Consider the following 18,735-nt stretch of genomic DNA (forward strand, 5'->3'; position numbering starts at 1 on the left):
CACACAAAGCGCGTCTCACAGCGCGCGAGTACTCTTTCGCGTCGCAAGAACGGAGAATTACACACAAAATGATGTCGAATTGTCCGTTTTGACGAGTATTCACGTAAACTCAGTTGATTACATCTTAAGTGAATGTAAACAGTAGAGAGAACGTCTATCAGTACATTGCATCCATTGCAGCTGTGCATTCGGTTTTAAAGGGACAGCAGCCTAATTTAGTTGCTATTGTCCGAGTCATTGATTGTTAATCAAGCAACAAAAGAAAGACAGAAAATCACGCTCTGCTCTTGACTGAAACACTTTAGTAGCCTTAAAGATTCATCTAAATTTATTTATAGAAATAAATATGTCTAAGGCATGTTGTGTGTCTATCATGATAAAACCTTAATATCAAACCTATATAATGAGTTTGGAAATTTTAGAGAAATGCTTAATAAATGCATTACACTATAACTAAACCCATTCGATTTTAGCTGGCTAAATTTACTGTAATTTAGTCTACTAAAATCTTATGATATTTAGTCAAATAAAACGACTAAAACTAAAAACAATTCAGATGACTAAAATATGACTAAAACTAAATGGCATTTTAGTCAAAAGACTATGACTAAAACTAAATAAAAATTTGCTGTCAAAATTAACACTGATGCATTGGTCTGAACAGGTTTTTCATGTGCTTCTATTCAAGACGTTTCAAAACCTGTTACTCATCATCTTCCTTAACCCATTTGAATATTCCTTTTTTCTTTTTACAGGGGTTGCCAGTTTGATAAAGGAGTTGGATGAGTTTGAGCTGAAGAAAACCGAGGCTCGAGCAGTGACTGGCGTGCTGGCATCTCATCCTAACAGCACTGATGTGCACATCAGCAGCTTGTCTCTCACCTTTCACGGACAGGAGCTGCTCAGTGACACTAGTTTGGAGCTCAACTCTGGTCGTCGGTATGGCCTTATTGGACTCAATGGAACTGGTAAATGAATGATCTGTTTATGTTGGGCTAATAGATCTCCTCTTGGTAGCTTCAGAAGTGACTTCAATTGACAGGCTCTTAGAAAACTGACTTGTATCTAAATTTTTGTTTAGGCAAATCCATGCTGCTGTCAGCAATTGGTCACAGGGAGGTGCCGATTCCAGAGCACATTGATATCTACCACCTGACCCGTGAGATGGCTCCCAGTGAGAAGACTGCTCTGGAGTGTGTGATGGAGGTAGATGAAGAGAGGATCAAGCTGGAGAGAGAGGCTGAAAGGCTTGCTCATGAGGATTGTGAGTTTCAACAACTCTGATCAAATGCAAACAGCATATTAGGATTAGTTCACCTAGAAATGACAATTGGCTTTTACTTGTTCAACATGAATTGTGTTTGATCCCAAGATGTCTGAGAACCAGTGACGGCATAAGGATAAACATGTAATGAAGGTGTTTAATGAACATTTTCATATTTTGCTAGAGAATAATTTCTTTAATAGGTCGGATCAAAATGAAAACTTTCCACGTTTTCATAGGAACTGTTTTTGTAACAGCTTCCTTTCCTAGGCGTGGTATATTGGACATCTCCGCTTGAGAAGGCTCCTTAATTCTGTCCAGTTTTTAAGGAATCTCATGTTTGAGGAACACTTGTAATTTGTGAATTTAATTGTTTACATTTGTTTGTCCAACTTTAGCTGAATGTGAGAAGCTGATGGAGCTGTATGAGCGTTTGGAGGAGCTGGATGCTGATAAAGCCGAGATGAGGGCCTCGCGGATCCTCAACGGTCTGGGCTTCACTACTGCTATGCAGCAGAAGAAACTCAAAGACTTCAGCGGTGGCTGGAGGATGCGTGTTGCTCTTTCTCGGTGAGCTTTCAGAATCTTACACAAGTTTAGAGCTGCTGGGAGATGATGTAACAAAAGGCCGAATGATAGCACAGCTGCTTTGTGCTAACTGTGCTGTGACAAAAACTGTATGAAGCATATTTTCTGATCCCCATGCATTTCTATGAAAGCATTTGCATATATCTGTCAACCATTTCAACTCATGGTTTTTCTGAAATCTTCAGGGCACTGTTTCTCAAGCCTTTCATGTTGCTGTTGGATGAGCCAACAAATCACCTTGACTTGGACGCATGTGTGTGGCTGGAGGAAGAGCTCAGCCAGTAAGTCATTATTTTTAAGACCAAGGCTATTTGAGAATATTGTATAAAAGGGTTTATGTTTATAATTTGTTCATTGTGACTTGTTGCTGATGAAATGATGTTAACAAAAGGCCGAATTGTAGCTCTTCCATCAAGCAGTTTGTTCTTGGTATGGATAGAGCTTTGACAAAAACTAGACCGAAGCGTTTAACTGATGTGTCAGCACAACTCAAATGCAGTGTTGTTTGAAGATGTTAGAGTACCACTTTGTTAGTGTTCTAATCCTAACCCTATAGTAATACATGTTGCAATAATTAATTGTATAATTTCACCTTTAAATAAAGTCTTATATTACAAAATGCACTCTGTTATTGTGATGCAGTTATTTGCCAACACTGTGCTGAGAGCTGTGTGCTCAAGTTTGTTTCTTTTCTTCCCCTGACAGGTTCAAAAGAATTCTGGTTTTAATATCCCATTCTCAGGACTTCCTTAATGGCGTTTGTACCAACATTATTCACCTGCACCAGCGCAAGCTGAAATATTACACGGTAAAATGACAAATTCTGTCCCTCCTACTCACTTAGGGCTGATTTCTTATTACAAATGTACAGTTTCATTTATTTTATCATTCATCCTCTTCTGTAAAGGGTAACTATGACCAGTATATAAAGACCCGAGAGGAACTGGAGGAGAATCAGATGAAGCGGTTTAACTGGGAGCAGGACCAGATAGCACACATGAAGGTAAGCTACTACTACATGTACCTTTGTAAACATGGAAACCTTCTGTGCCTTTCTCTAACCGCTTATCTTGTGATTTGATGTGGTTATCTAAACGTGTTCCTGTTGATCCTCAGAACTACATTGCTCGGTTTGGTCACGGTTCTGCCAAGCTGGCCAGACAAGCTCAGAGCAAAGAGAAGACTCTACAGAAGATGGTTGCCTCAGGTCTTACTGAGCGTGTTGTGAATGACAAGGTAATGAAAGAACAGTTTTCACTTGATCTCAGGCACAGCTCTATGCAGTTTGCCTTTTTTGTTGCTGTATGCCGCATTTCAATCAGTTGCAAAATGACTCAAGCTACCTTCTCCTTTTAGACCCTGTCATTTTATTTTCATCCCTGTGGGAAGATCCCTCCTCCTGTCATTATGGTTCAGAATGTCAGCTTCAGGTATTCTGAAAATATGGTACGCAGGTCTAATAAACAGTAACACGTTTTACACACTTTTGTTGCATCCTTATCCGGGTTGAGGTTCTCATTTTTTTTTTTTTGTTATATAGCCACATATTTATAAGAACCTGGAGTTTGGAATTGACTTGGACACACGAGTGGCCCTTGTAGGGCCCAATGGGGCGGGCAAGTCTACTTTGCTGAAGCTCCTCACTGGAGAGGTAAGGCACATTTTAACAAACGCATTTAAATTTGGTGTTCACACATTTGATGTAATTGGGAGTCTTTAGTATTGTGGTCTAAAACATCTCTTCTTTCAGCTCCTGCCCACAGACGGTATGATTAGAAAACACTCCCATGTGAAGATTGGACGATATCATCAGGTCTGTTGGCTAGACCATTTGTCATGATATTTATGTAGTAATATAGTAATTATAATGGATCAGATTGATATTAGTGAAGATGATGTCACTAACTTAAATGACCAAATTAATAACTTTATTGTTAATATTAAAATACCTCCAGATAATTTGAGTTCAGTGGCTTTAGACTGGTTTTAATAATATTAACTTGTGACGTTTTGTTTCTTTCCCAGCATCTAACAGAGCAACTGGAGCTTGACCTTTCACCTCTGGAATACATGATGAAGTGTTACCCTGCGATTAAGGAGAAAGAAGAAATGAGGAAAATCATTGGCCGCTATGGACTCACTGGCAAACAGCAGGTAGGTAGTCTTGTTTTTTTGTTTTGTTTTTTACTTTATTTTAACCTGCAAATAAATTCTACTTTATTTATTGACGTGTTCCTTTTTAAACTAGGTGAGCCCTATTAGGAATCTGTCTGATGGGCAGAAGTGCCGTGTCTGCTTTGCTTGGCTGGCCTGGCAGAATCCCCACATGCTCTTTCTTGATGAGCCGACCAATCACCTTGACATTGAAACTATTGACGCTCTGGCTGAGGCGATCAATGAATTTGAGGGTGGAATGATGCTGGTCAGCCACGACTTTAGGCTTATTCAGCAGGTAATGTGATCTTGCCCATCTTGTACATTTAACTATTATTTTATCTCAGTCAAGCTAATGCAGCTGACATGAGGTCTTTGTTATTTTGTAGTAATATTGGTTTGTTTCCTTGCAGGTGGCTCAGGAGATCTGGGTTTGTGAAAAGCAGGCCATTACAAAATGGAGCAAGGACATTCTGGCCTACAAGGAACATCTAAAATCAAAAATCGACAAACAGATGCATGATTTATAGCCAATAGAGCCCCCATAGAAGGCAGTTCCAACATCTCTGCCAACCAGACTATTGCTCTCCTGGAAATACAAGCATGCTGGCTAGACTGCAGTCTCCGTACCACCCTTAACACCCGAGTCAGTCACTGGGGTTTCCAGTGGAAGTAGCTGTCTTGTTTTCTTTTTTGTGTGTTAATATGCATCACAGTATTTGGACTTTACCTTTGAAAAGCCTATTAAAAAGTATGGGTGCGCACTTAAATGTTTTTTTTGTACTAGAACAGGAAAGGTCTATAGGACAAAGACTGTCATATGAACGGTAAAGTAAACTTCAAGGACTCTTGATAAGGGGTTTTTATTTTATCAAATATTGTGTATTTGCAATAATGATGTGTAATTAAAAGCGTACATTCATTGATTTGGCTTGTACATTTTTCTTAGAGTTTAAAATCTATACATTTTGCTCAAGATATATTGCCTTGGTTTTTTACAGAACCATGAGGACTATGGTTTAGTGTCTGCATAGCGGAAAGATTCCAGCTTCCTCTCTGCCTTTGTAATCAAACTGGGATTAATAAATGTCTTTTTAGTATCTTACAAAATGTTAAATAACATAAAAGGGGGTTATAATTTACAGCTCTGACATTTTTACCTTGGTATATATTTATATATGTTGAACAGTGTGACCATGTGTAAATGGTTTAACAAATAAAAAAAAATAGCTACGTTTAGTTTTTATTTAAAGGTAAGATTTATTCAGTAATAACATACTTGATTGTAATTCTCAAAAACACGATTTCTACCCCGAGAATTTACACTTACGGATATATTGCCATCGTTTATTTTTCTGACTTGTATGGCCAACAGCACGTTTTCGCTGTAAAAAAATATTTAATATGTTCAATAAATACAGTACATTTTGCTAAAACGGTGCTACCAGCATAGATACACTTTCCATCTTTCATATGATTCGTCTTTATAAATTCCGGAAACACCGGATGTACGTCATTACATGATTGAGTACATTGTTTTTACGTGGGGATCTCGAGTGTCACGTTAGCTGTTACGGTAAGGTAAGTTGAAATGCAGAGCTTAATTTATAACTAATAAATTTGAACATACGTTTTAAAGTAATTTCTAACAGCGTTATTCTTATATGCGCAAATCATTTGTTGTCATCTGCACGACAGAATGGGCTTGAAAAGTGTCATCGATGTGCTAGCTAAGCTAAGCGCTGTCACCATGTATATCAGTCCTGTCACTGCTGCTGACTTTAGTATGACAGTACTCATTAAGACTAATAGTTTAGGATAAGAGACTGTTGTGCTGTGTATTTGACAGCTCTGCATTCACTAGCCTGATCAATATCTAAACCGATGTTCAATGTTTATTATTGATAATAACTGATAGATAACACAACACTTTTGACAGTACAATTAACCATGTAAATACTACTGTTAATATTTGATACATTAATTTCTAAAGCCGCCTCTAAATTATCAGCATGATCACCACTTCGATGAACAAATGAAAAAAAAAAACGACTTCACTCTTCTACATGCCTTCTGTCATCTGATTGCTTTTTAGCAAGAAAAAGAACATTAAGTATAATTTTAAAAACGTTGACCTGCAGTATGTGGTAAACGTGTCTTTTTGCTGTGAAATCTTTAATAATTTTTAAAAGTAGGAGTAAGAATAACTTATATTGATATTAAAATTCAAGATAAACATTTACTGCACTGAAGCCACTTAAGTTTGCTTGATTATCCAAATCGTCTTAAAATGTGAGTATTAAATATGATACATCAGGCTTTTGAGGAACATTTATTTGTCTCAGTCATCACTGTATTGCATTGTATTATTTGTTTTGCCCCCCACAATAAATACTACAGAGCTTTGATCATAAAACTAAGCATTTAAATATCATCTTATTAAAACATATTGTTAGGAGAAATAGGGTGACAGCTAATATTTTTATGCATGTTATGTAAAAGTCTGTTGTACTGTTATAAGAATCTCATTGATTTGCATTACAAGCTGTCAGTTCAGCTTACTGTTTGGTCATATAAATAACATCTGCTCCAAATTACATATTTTTGCTCAGTTTAGGCCTAAAATGGAGGTATTTTTTTCTCCTCAAGTGTGAGCTCTATATTCTCTGTATATCATACTGTATGGGTCATAAAAGCCTGATGCATCAAATACAATACAAAACATATTCAATCTTTTTTAGGTTGTCTTTTAATTTTGTGTAAAGGTTCAATAAACTCTTCCATTAAAAAAAAAAACATTTTGACATTTTGTCTGTTATATCAAATGTCAGTCTGTACAGAGTTAATTTATAAACATTATAATCTGGTCAGTTGAAAGATAATTTTATAAAGCTGTTCTTTAACCTGTCTGTTTGCCATTGGCTTAAAACGGGAAAGAATCCAAGTGTTGGGCTCATAATGAATTCATGTGGTGAAGAGTTGCAAAGTTCCATTGGTGTTGGGGCATAAAATATTCATCTAAGCCAGGGTGCTCAAGTATCAGACCTAGTTGTGCTAGTTGTGATTCCATCCTCAGATGATTTCTTTCATTGTGTTAATGGTATGGTTTTATAGTAGACCATGAGTCTGCCAGCAGCCCCACCCAGCTATGCTGAAGCTACAGCAGGAGATAAAGAACAAGGAGCTTCTGGTAGCTTCACTTACGCCTCCCAGCCGCCCCCAATGCCACCCCCAACCATGCCCATGCACCCCAGCTGGGCTTATGTGCATCCCGGCCCCAGTAAGTGACCATTTATTATAATATCTTCAGTTATAGATGCAGACGTTTTGGTAATAAGCAAGGAGCATTATGTTTGATGTCTTTCTTCTCTGTTTGAACAATGTTAATAGTGCAAAATGTCTGTTTAGGTCCAGGATATTCCAATGCTGCAGACATGTCCTCACCCTTCTCTGACCCGAGCTCCAGCAGCAGCTTCGACGACCTCAGTGGAAGCAACTGGGAGGACAAGAATGTCCGCCGCATGTTTATCAGGAAGGTGTGAAAGTCCTGATTCAATTGTTTTTCCATTTGAAAAACAGCAGAAATTGTGTCAGTAAGACAGTTCTAAAGTGAATGTTAGTGTTTGAAATGAATGCTGTTCTTTTTCAATTTACATTCATCAAGGAATTGTTTCAAATGTATCACAGTTTCCTTAAAAATACTAAGCAGCACAACTGTTTTCAACACTGATAATAATAAGAAATATTTCTTGAGCACCAAATCAGCATATTTCTGAAGGATTGTGTCACACTGAAGGCTGGAGTTATGGCAGCTGAAAATTCAGCTTGGCAACTTTTGCAATTACAGAAAACGGCTGTTTTAAATTGTAATAATATTTCACAATATTACTGTTTTACAGTATTTTTTAAATCAAATAAATAGTCTTGATGAGCATAAGAGATGTCTTTCAAAAACCTTAAAAATCTTACCCGAAATGATGATTAAATGCTTATGTATAAACATCCTAGTCTTGAAAAGCATGTATTTCATTCGCAGGTCTTCTGTATCCTCATGGTTCAGCTCATGGTCACATTTGGTGTGGTGTCACTCTTCACATTTTGGTAAGTGATACACACATCAGAGTACAAGACAAAGCCCCATTTTATCCATTTATTCCACTTTTAAAAGAAAGCACTGCAACTGATGACTGTTCTGTGTTTCACAGTGAGCCAGTCCGGAAGTTTGTACAGTACAATCGAGTTTTCTATCTGACCTCATAGTAAGTGACTCAATTATACACTGTTCTATTTCCTCATTAGAGGCTTTGGGACTTTATGTTTAAAGCATGTTTACCCTGTTAGTGACACTACTTTGTTTTTGTCCAGCATGACTTTTATGGGAACATACCTGATGCTTGTATGCAGCACAAATGCACGGTAAGAAGATTTTTTTTATTATGCATTCTTCTTGTTTTTGAGTTTGAGACCAGCATAGGAGATGTGTGATTTCAGGAACTATGAGCTTCTTTAATATCCATCACTTATCTATCAGTGTTTGTGTTTCATCTACAGACGAAGATACCCTACCAATATGATCCTTCTAGCCATTTTTGTAAGTAATATCATTGTCTCATTAATTTACAAGTTAAATGATAGTAAACACTCATTTATAATAAGTATATGTAATAATAATAAGTATACATTATCATTAAATTTTTTTGTAACTACCTGAAAAAGAAAGGGGTGAATATTCTTGCTTTATTTTCAGACTTTGGCAATGTCCTATATGGCAGGCATGCTTGCCAGGTAAGAAAAACTTCAACTTATGTACTTATATTCTATATTAAAAATAAAGCACTGCTAGAGGTGAAATGTTCTTTATAATTGTTAAGATTTTATTCCATTTTGTCGGCACAAATAGCCTCGTGGCTATTGAGTCCTGGCTCGCGGACCTTTCCTGATTCCTTCCCCCTCTCTCTCCCACTTCACTTCCTGTCTAGCTACTATCCTATCATAAAAAATAAAATAAAAAATTCCCATTTTTAGCTCTCTGAGCTTAGAAAATGTTAGTGGATGTGTGTGTGTGTGTGGTTCAGGTATACCCTATGTTATGGGGACAGAATGTCCCCACAAAGATGCAGATATCCAAAATCTTTGTCCTTGTGGGGTAATTTTTATAAATCACAGAATTAGGTTTTTTGAAGATCTAAAAATGCAGAAAGTTTTGTGTGTGGAGTAGGGTTAGGGTAAGGGGATAGAAAATGCAGTTTATACAGTATAAAAACCATTACGTCTATGGAATGTCCCCATAAAACATGGAAACCCAGCAAGTGTGTGTGTGTATATGTGTTGAATTTACGTCACTGCTTTCAGTTTTTAACCTCACTCTCTTTCTATCTACAGCTACCATAATACCAAAGTGGTGATGATGTGCGTGGGCATCACAGCACTGGTGTGTCTGGCCATCACGCTCTTCTGTTTCCAATCCAGGGTGAGATCATTTTGTCCTAAACAGCTTCTTTCAAGTGCTTCATTTATGTGTCATTTGATAGAGTGTTGTCTTCGGTCATCTAGGTTGACTTCACCACCTGTCATGGATTACTTTTCTCCCTCATGATGGTGCTGATGATCACCGGGCTTCTGCTGTTCTTCACTGCACCATTTGGATATGTAAGCTGCTTGTAAACCCTTAGTACTAGATCACTTTGAAGCTGTCACGATAATCCTGTGTCATATTCACTTAGATATACCTTTTACCTTTATCTTTTTGAAATATGTACACTGTAAAAAATGATCGTAATTGGAATGGTAAATGACTAAGAATGCTGCACTCAAAGAAAGTCCATAAAAATACGGCCTAATGTACTTGTGGTAATATGGCCGAAGTTTCTGTATAGATTTTTTTTTACAGGTGTTTTACCTATATTTCGAATTGCACATTGCATTGCATTGTGTTTTAGGGTTAAAGGAAATGTCTGTAAATTTAATAGAATATGTACTGGAATTTTCTGTGGATATTTTTCTTACAGTGTATGGTAATAAAGACCTGTTAATTGGTTTAACGATAAGTTACTTTTGTCTGTGGAAAAGCCTTTGATACATCATGTGACTTTCTCATCTTTTAATGTAAATTTAAGTTCAATCCATAAAACCTAAAACATTGCTAATATAACTATTTTTTTTTTTACGGTTAAGTTCTGGCAACCACAGCTGCTGTTTTTTTCTCCTCATATTTTTTCCACAGTGTATGTATTTCCCATGTGCTTTTAGTGCAATTCAAAAGGAGCTGATTTGTTTTATATAATAGTTATTAATATATATTAATCATTATTTCGTTTTTTTACCCAGATTATTTTACAGTGTATGCACTTCCCATGTGTTTCCAGTGCAATTCAAAAGAAGCTGATTTGTTTTATATAATAGTCATTATTATATATGAATCATTATTAATGAATTCTAATTATTATATATTGTCAGGTATCATGTTGAAGTCATAATTTTGATATCAATCCAACCATACAGTGTTGTCAACTCAAACATCTGCTTGTCTCTGGTTTTAGATACCCTGGTTGCATACTGCTTATGCTGGATTTGGTGCTCTGGTTTTCACTCTGGTTAGTACCCTTTAACTATGAAATATCTTCATGTTTATGTGCTTCGTACAAGATGTAATTATCTTCTTTTTGTTGTGCTTTAGTTTCTGGCGTTTGACATGCAGTTGCTGATCGGCAACAGGCGGTACTCTCTGAACCCAGAGGAGCATGTGTTCGGAGCCATCTGCCTCTACATGGATGTGGTTTACATATTCCTCTTTTTCCTTCAGCTCTTTGGGAGCCGTGAGTGAGGTGTTCGTGCTGTGTCCAGGCTTTAGCCTTTGTCCTCTTTTACACACACACACACACACACACACACACACACACCCTTCTCATTTACTCCAAGGTTTGGTGAGGAGCGAACAGTCTTCCTTCATTCTGTGTGGCAGTTGAAGTTTGATGTGTGCTGTTGTTTTCCTTCTGGTCATGGTTAGGCAGCTCTTTGCACACCTCGTATGCACCCTCGCTGCAAGATAACCATGCTACCAATCAGATATACACATGCTGTTCAGGGTAGACAATCACTGCACATCATTTTTGTGTTTTCAGTTCAAGTGATTTGAAAAACCCTAGGTCATCTGCATTGAATAATGTTTAGAATTCTAGCACACAATAATCAGAAAAAAATCAATGAGTGTGTGATTTAGTGGGGAATATAGTGACAGTACTTACTAGTCAATGGATATTATCCCTTCGTTTGCACGTTGTATAGTTGAAATGAATCTTAAACCTGACAGGCGATCACTAAATGTATAACAGTACTTTCAACCTAAGTTTCGTCAATCAGCAACATTGTGCAGTGAAATTATACCAGAGCTAGAGAGGCCCGTATGTGACACTTTGAATTGCTTTTTGTGCAATAACCTGCTCCTGAATGGGAGACAGAAGCTGGAGCTTACAGGAACTTGTTGCGGTCAGTAAATATTTTGTGCCTCTGAATGCTGGTTGATAATGAGATTTCAGTGTTGTTGTATGCAGCCAATGCAGATTTATTAAAAAAAAATAATAATAATAATTATACTGTGTGCCAAATATAGTTCTGTCACGTGATGTGACGATGGCAGAGACAGAACAGGTCAGTTGTGAGGTCTGCAATATATGTCTATGAATTGCCTCGTAAATTAACTCGTAAGTGTGTGATGCTTGGGTGTTTTTGTTAATTTCCAAGACACTTGATTGCTTTTATTTCTAATTTTCTAAGTCACATTTGAGTCAAATGTTTGAAATACTGAATTATCAGGTGCTGACTTATTTGAAAAGAGATGACTTGTTACATTCGGTAGAGACAAAAGATGATATAATGTATTTTATGATTTGTTTCAAGCACATAGGGCTCATTTTCCATGGGCTTCAATATACTTCTCTTGTCTCTTAAGAACTTATAGAGTGTGTTGACATTTTAATTTGGGAAAACTTTTCTTAATTCTGAAAACCTCAATAGGTTTTTAGGTCATTTACACCTCTATTGACATTCCTCTTTGCTTGCATTTTAAACGGTTCCTATAAATTAAGCATTCATCTTTTTGATGGATTGGTGTTTCATTTGTCACAGTGGGTTATAAGAGATTTGGGTAGAAAGCCTCACATACCCATAATCTTTATTTCTTGATTTAAGGTTATGCTAACCTACAGTATTGTTACTGAAATGGCAGTTTAAAAAACACAAATGTATGTATTTTCTCATATGTACATTTCACACATGCAACTTTGTTCCTTTTTAGATTAAATGTATAAATGCTTTACAGACACTGAAAGCTTAACATGCTTGGTTTTGAAAGCTATTTTTTCAGCGGAAGGATTTCAATTTGAGGTGATCTGTGTAATTTTTTAATTCTTATTGTACATGTGCATATTAAGTGTGAGTGTATATGGATCACCCTATGCCTTGCCTATCTCTCTCTCTCTCTCTGTGCACTTCTGTGTCTACAAATGAATACGTTTAACCTATAATTACTGCATGATCTGTGGTACAGAGACCCACTGTGTGCTAATTTAGAACTGAAAAGCATTCCTTCTTTTTCCTGTTAAAATACTAATGGCCAGTGGGTGATAACAGGATATTGTGTTGTTTTGTAACCTCATCTGTGCTTTAGTAAAATAAATAAACAGAACCGTGAATAATAAACTGGTGTGTTGTAGGTGTTATTCCTGTTATGCAGTCATTTAAAAAAAAAAAACCTTAGTAGGTCAAGAATTGTCATCTGTACAGTAGTCAACATTTGAAGTGGATCAAAACCTTTCATCAAAGCTGCCCTAAAACCAAAATGCGTTCTTGTCTTAGGACAACTTTGATGAACTTTTTTGATCTGCTTCAAATGTTGACTACTGTAAACCTCCTCTTTATAGTTTCTTTTAAAGGATTATTTTAGGGCTTTTTTAAAGCTTTGCTCATGTTTTTTTTTTGTTTTACAAACATTAATTACATATTAAAACAATATTCCCAAGGCAAAGGGAAATGTAAATAAATAAATACAATTTCTAATTGTGATATTAGGATGACATTAAACGAATGTGTTTGTAATATTTGAAAATGTGATTGTTTAAAATTATATAAAAAATGTGAGACCTCAATATTTTTATTAATAATAATAAAACTACAGGACTACAGGAATGACCCGTATGTTTGACATTACGGCATTACGATAAATTAATAATAATATAATAAATACATATTCCATGCACATTTCATCAAATGCCATCTAAATAAAATGTAAATATAATTTAAATCCAAATTTAAATGGAAATAAATGTAATGAAAGTAAATCGTTATTCATGAGCCTGGGCTGGTCACGTGACGTCATTGCATAATCACAGAAACATGGCGCTGCGCTCTTGCTGTCGACGGCTGGCTGCACAGGTAGCTCATTTAAAGCACTGTGTTAACGACTGCACGAGAAATGTATCCGGTTCTGGTTTCTCTTTAGCACGAATCAAACCGCTGCATGAACCGGCGGGTGTGTTCCATGGCATCTGCGTCCCTCTGGCGCTGCAGGGGTCAGCAGCTGGACTCTTGCGTGGGGGGTCATGGGTGAGTTGACATGCAGGTTTTCTGTGAATCGAAAACATTGGTGGCTGTATTTGACACGTGACGTAATATGCGTGATGCTGTCATAACAGCGGTTCGTTCAACGCAGTGTGAGCTCTGTGTAATGATTAAAATGTTCTAACAGAGAGATTTGCTTTTGCATCAGCCTTTTCGCTTTTTGGAAGCTCTGATGAGAGGACTGAGGAGCAAAAACTTGAGGATGAGCTTATTCTGCTCTTGAAGAAAGCCAAGGTATACTGTGATGCTTTACTGAGTTCTCTTTACTGACACACAGGTATCACATCAAACCCGTCTGATCATGTACCTTGAGCTACATTTGTTTGTCCTAGCGTAGTCTGAGAGACCACAATGACAATTTGAAAAAAGAGGGACAAAGACTAATATTTTTAAGTTCAAATTATTGCTACATTGTTACTCTGATAATATATTTTGTAATTAAATTATTTGTGTTAAATAAAAAATATATATAAATGAGAAGCAAGTTCAGTAGTGGTTTCAGGTTTCTGGACTTTCCAAAAACAAAAAAGTTCTAAAATATATTAAAGGAATACTTCACCCAAAAAAAGAACCCTTTGGCCATCCAAGATGTAGTCGTTGTTGTTTTTTTCTTAATTGGAACAGATTTGGAGAAATTTAGCATTAAATCACTTGCTCACCAGTGATCCTTTGCAGTGAATGGGTGCCATCAGAATGAAAGCCCAAACAGCTGATAAAAACATCACAATAATCCACAAGTGATCACACAACACCAGACCATCTATTAATGTCTTGTGAAATGAAAACTTCAGCAAATTAAATTTTTGGGTGAACTATTCCTTTAAGGCTGGCATACACTACATTAATTTTTCTAATCAGATTTTAAAACACTTTGTAAGTAGTTTCACCTGCAGATTTTGTAAATGGTTGCATTGCAAACAAAAAAACAAGGCGTTATACATTAAATGACTGAGGATCACACACTAGCAGTCATGCAGAAACATGGGCCTCAATGCTAGGAGACGCATGACAAATGAAAACAACATGTGTTCTAAAATCAGCTGACAAATATCAGACATGTTTGATATTCTTCAACTGGAAGTCTGAAGCTAAAAAATAAATCACTACATGATTTTCTCTGAAATGTTTCAATTCAGATCCTCAGACTGGCTCTGACTTTCAGAAACTAGCATCAAATTTTCCAGATTTTAAATGGGGGCAAAAGTTATGTAGTGCATTCCAGTCTTTAATATTTTTTAAGATGATTTTCATAATATTTTCATAATATTATTCACAGTACAGCATGATGATTGGAGAACTGGATGCTGCCAGTGGATTCTTACACAAAGCTGTTCGACTGGCACATCAGATGCACAATAATGATGCCATTATATACACATACAGCCTGGTATGTTGGTTTTTTCCTGACTTTGTCCTCCTTTTTCACCTCGCCCAGTCCATTTTATTCTCCTTGTTAAACAAAACATTGCAACCATCAATAGTATATATTACATGACAGAGAAGATTAAATGAGAGCATAATTTTGCTTAATGTTTCTCTTGCTTCACAGATGGCGAATCTTGCATTTGTCCAAGGTCAGCTGGATAATGTGAGTAAGGCTGAGGGTGATCTTACTTACTCTACATTAGTGCGTACATCTGTAGCGAACGGCAGCATGTGACTCTCTTTGTTGTTTATTGTTGCAGGCTGAGAAGCTGTTCAAAGCAGCCATGAGTTTTATGCTGTCAGGAGGAACACCACAGGTAAAAACACTCAGTGCTGGAAAATTTTTAATGAACGTCAGTGTAAGGCTTTTATACCCGTTTTATCTCAAAAGGATGACAATGCAGTGATTGAGATGTCGCTGAAGCTGGCCAGCATATATGCCACTCAAAATAAGTGAGTTCCGATCCTCTGCTGAGAGAGTGAAAGCAGTCCGAGTTAGTTGACCTGTTAACCTCTGCACTGTTCAGGAACTCTGACTTTTCATTTCCAGGAACGAATTGGCAGAGCATGGCTTCCAGTTCTGCACAGAGTCTTTAGAGGCCAAGATTGAGAAACAGAAGGAGCTTCCTCCAGAAAGCCTGTCAGGTATCACAGCCACCTTTCAGTTTTGGCTGTACGTCACTGCAAACAGATCTTTTGTGTTTGTTTGTCAATGTATTGATCTCTTACTATATGTTTGTTTTTTAATTAGATGAGCAGTGCAAAGACACCAGGTTGCTGCTCGGTCTTAGTCTGGACGCGAGGGCACGTTATTTGGCAGCTAATCATCGTTTCACAGGTGCCTGCAGAGATTATCGGCACGCGCTACAGATCTGCCAGGAGGAGCAGGGAGAGTCCCATCCACAGGTGATGATATTACACACTGGTACATATATTATCATAGTTACCCAATGAATATGTTCCTAGTTATTTTACAAGATCTTCTAATGTGGCAAATAGTTTGTCCTATTAAATGTGTATTGTGTAATCTGCTTCAGACCCTGGTTCTGTTGAGTGACCTGGCGACTGTGTTGGACCTGCAAGGAAAGCATGATGAGGCTCTGGCTCATGTGAAGAAGGCGGTTGAGCTTGGACAGGCAGCGGGTCACCCTGATCAACATGTGCTGCTTGGGAATATGGCGGGAATTCTCATGCACAAAGGTTCAACTGATCCCTTTAGTTCCACTGATGTTTACATATCGTTTTTTAACAAATGAAGTGCACAAATCACAAATTAATTCTGATGTACAATCCCAAATGTAAATATTAAATATTGATAAAATACTAATATATAAAAATACAACATATTATATATACTACCATTTTACCACTTGGGGTCAGTAAGATTTTTTTTTTATGTTTTTGAAAGAAGACTCTTAAGCTCACCAAGACTGTTCAATGTGATATAATTAGTTTAAAAAATTTAATTTATTCCTGTTGCGCCAAAGCTGATTTTTCAGCAGCCGTTACTTAAGTCTTCAGTGTCACATGATCCTTTAGAAATCATTATATGTGTAGGGCCCTATGAAGTCCGTTTTATTTTTTCAAAAAATCTGGTTTATTTTTATTTTTTCCAAATTCCATTTTTTCCATTTAAATTTTTCTGGATTCCATTTTAATTTCTCTAGGTTCTGTTTTAATGGTTAAATAAAAAAAATATTAATCAAAAAGCATGTCTAATTAATTGAAATCATGAAACTTGCACAATTTACCAGCAATTTATTAAAAGTTTAACAAAATATGAAATACTTTATTTTTTCTCAGATCTTATTTTTTACCAAATTCTGTTTTCCATTCATTTTCTGGATTACATTTTAATGGTTTCATAAAATTTTAATAATCAAAAGCATCTCCAATTAACTGATTCAATTTTATTATTTTATTTTTTATTTTTATTTTTTCAGAAATACTGAAGTGTTGTGTATTTACATTTGTCTGGTAAATAAATTCTGGTAAATATTTTCTTCTGGTAAATAATGTTTCTTAAAAAATTGTTTTAATAATAATTTTATTAGTAGTAGTAGTACTATCATTACGTTAAGTAATATATTTCTGTCACAGTTTCTTCAAGTTAAAAAAACTTTTATTTTGATAAAAGTTGCTGTGAAGAGTGAAGACCTTTAGGCTTCTGTTTGTATCTGATACGACGATAGGTTTTCTCAAAAGAAATGGTAAAATGCCCATGAAGTGACTCTTTTAGAGCAGTTCTGCAGATTATGTGTTCATAGGGCCCTAAATATGCTGATTTGGTGCAGATAAATATATTTTATTATTCATGTTTAAAACAGTTGTGCTTCACTGTCATTTTTATGCATTCGTGCTTACTAAAAGTATTAATTTCTTGAAAAAATATACTTTTCATACTTTCACTTTCATTCATACTTTTTTGCCTGCATGTATATGTGTGTGTGTGCATATACAGATGCATATTGAAATTATATTATTATTATATACATATTATATATTCATATTGTTTTATCATTTGAATTGCATTTTCTCAGGGATACACAGTTGTGTCATGGCTGCTTGTCTTTTGTTGTTCAGGGGAGTTTGAGGAGTCTAGTAAACTGTACCAGGAAGCTCTGGCTCTGGCACGTGCAGCAGGAGATGGAGAAGCTGTTGAGCAGCTTCAGGAAGGGCTGAAAGAGTTGGCCAGCAGGAGAGACGGGCAAACAGAGCAAACCTGAGGAACAGGAGCTTAAGGATTGATCCAAACAATGCCTGTGTGCGCACACACTCCTGGAAGTATAATATACTTCAGTACAGCACAACATTAGGGCAGATATATCAGTTTTGTGCAACAAAATCATCTTTAGCAGGGCCATAATTCTCCAGCCATGAATAACTGTAACATTCACTGGTTGCCATTTCACATTTTTCACCCATAATGCAACAGTACACAACATATATTGTCTAATGCCCTTTTTATTTATTACCTCCCATTAGACTTATTTTGTAGCCTTGCTCTTGGACTGTAATAAATGTTTCCTCTGGAATCAGGGAAGATAATAAGAGACTGATGACTGAGTGAGAAGTCAGAAATTCTGTACATCAGGGCAGCTCATCATTGGTCTTTTGAAATATTGTGCAATGAAACATGTAATAATCTTATTTAAAGCCAACTCGTGTTAATGTGTTTGATGTGAGAAGTGGTTTGATAAACCTGTGAACAAAATGTTTGTCCTTGAATTTTTTTTTTTATGTTGGTTGTCACCGGAATTCAGTAAAACTCATGCACTGTAGAGGTCAGTATGTGTTCAGATTTCCTAAAGATCATCCAAGAAACCAAAGTTTTGAGTTCTTCAACCCGAAAGATCAGTAAATCCAAAATGTTGAATTGAGGAGTGAATTTTTTTAAACTTAAACATGCAGAAACCTAAATTCACGTTTAGTTTGTCTTGAAGGCAATTTGGTTGCGGCATTTAGACACAATACATGAAAAAAAAAAATACATACACCTTTAAATATCTAATTTAATTTATATCTTTACAAATGTTAGCATCTGCTTTCTTGCAGAAAGGATTTCAACTAATCTGTTTAACTTACAATATCTTTTAATAAAGATATCAGGTGTTGTTCAAAATGTGCGACTTAAGCGAAGCTGGTGCCCAGAAGGTTCTCTGCTATTTTTAGTGCGTCAATTTAAAGGA

The 18,735-nt window shown here is 36.3% G+C and overlaps 3 protein-coding genes across 4 annotated transcripts in view; all 3 read left to right on the top strand.

The window, feature by feature from the left end:
* LOC107709809 (ATP-binding cassette sub-family F member 2-like) overlaps positions 1–4,932 on the top strand; it is a 7,622-nt gene extending 2,690 nt beyond the window's left edge. For both annotated transcript variants that reach the window (XM_016514438.1, XM_016514445.1), the window contains exons 3-15: positions 756–968; positions 1,082–1,264; positions 1,663–1,834; positions 2,038–2,133; positions 2,558–2,660; positions 2,760–2,855; positions 2,969–3,088; positions 3,209–3,298; positions 3,393–3,503; positions 3,603–3,665; positions 3,878–4,006; positions 4,101–4,304; positions 4,420–4,932. In XM_016514438.1, coding sequence (XP_016369924.1) covers positions 756–968; positions 1,082–1,264; positions 1,663–1,834; positions 2,038–2,133; positions 2,558–2,660; positions 2,760–2,855; positions 2,969–3,088; positions 3,209–3,298; positions 3,393–3,503; positions 3,603–3,665; positions 3,878–4,006; positions 4,101–4,304; positions 4,420–4,536 — 1,697 coding nt within the window. In that variant the 3' untranslated portion in view covers positions 4,537–4,932. The remainder of the gene's footprint in view (positions 1–755; positions 969–1,081; positions 1,265–1,662; positions 1,835–2,037; positions 2,134–2,557; positions 2,661–2,759; positions 2,856–2,968; positions 3,089–3,208; positions 3,299–3,392; positions 3,504–3,602; positions 3,666–3,877; positions 4,007–4,100; positions 4,305–4,419) is intronic.
* Positions 4,933–5,510: 578 nt separating this feature from the next.
* Positions 5,511–12,688, top strand: LOC107709826 (protein lifeguard 2-like). Its single transcript, XM_016514454.1, has 12 exons — positions 5,511–5,587; positions 7,121–7,286; positions 7,415–7,542; positions 8,043–8,107; positions 8,212–8,265; positions 8,372–8,422; positions 8,558–8,597; positions 8,754–8,791; positions 9,389–9,476; positions 9,560–9,655; positions 10,546–10,599; positions 10,683–12,688. The coding sequence occupies exons 2-12, from the start codon at positions 7,127–7,129 to the stop codon at positions 10,827–10,829; spliced, it is 921 nt and encodes a 306-aa protein (XP_016369940.1). The 5' UTR covers positions 5,511–5,587; positions 7,121–7,126; the 3' UTR covers positions 10,830–12,688.
* Positions 12,689–13,545: 857 nt separating this feature from the next.
* ttc19 (tetratricopeptide repeat domain 19) lies at positions 13,546–18,250 on the top strand (the record flags this gene model as incomplete). Its single annotated transcript, XM_016514517.1, has 10 exons — positions 13,546–13,606; positions 13,770–13,855; positions 14,898–15,008; positions 15,171–15,209; positions 15,307–15,363; positions 15,438–15,499; positions 15,597–15,691; positions 15,798–15,952; positions 16,084–16,246; positions 17,630–18,250. Coding segments are annotated over 10 exons (972 nt in total), but the record flags the coding sequence as incomplete, so codon positions are not given.
* Between the last annotated feature and the right edge of the window lie 485 nt (positions 18,251–18,735).

This window comes from Sinocyclocheilus rhinocerous, unplaced genomic scaffold (genome assembly GCF_001515625.1).
Source record: "Sinocyclocheilus rhinocerous isolate Xijiao unplaced genomic scaffold, SAMN03320098_v1.1 scaffold3600, whole genome shotgun sequence".
In the NCBI taxonomy this organism is placed as follows: Eukaryota; Metazoa; Chordata; class Actinopteri; order Cypriniformes; family Cyprinidae; genus Sinocyclocheilus; species Sinocyclocheilus rhinocerous.

Excerpts from the sequence above, each read along its gene's own strand:
- LOC107709826 (XM_016514454.1), top strand. The coding sequence starts at position 7,127 with ATGAGTCTGCCAGCAGCCCCACCCAGCTATGCTGAAGCTACAGCAGGA. Across the intron at positions 8,108-8,211 it reads GTGTCACTCTTCACATTTTG|TGAGCCAGTCCGGAAGTTTG; the intron begins GTAAGTGATACA and ends TGTGTTTCACAG. Across the intron at positions 8,423-8,557 it reads GTATGCAGCACAAATGCACG|ACGAAGATACCCTACCAATA; the intron begins GTAAGAAGATTT and ends TTTCATCTACAG.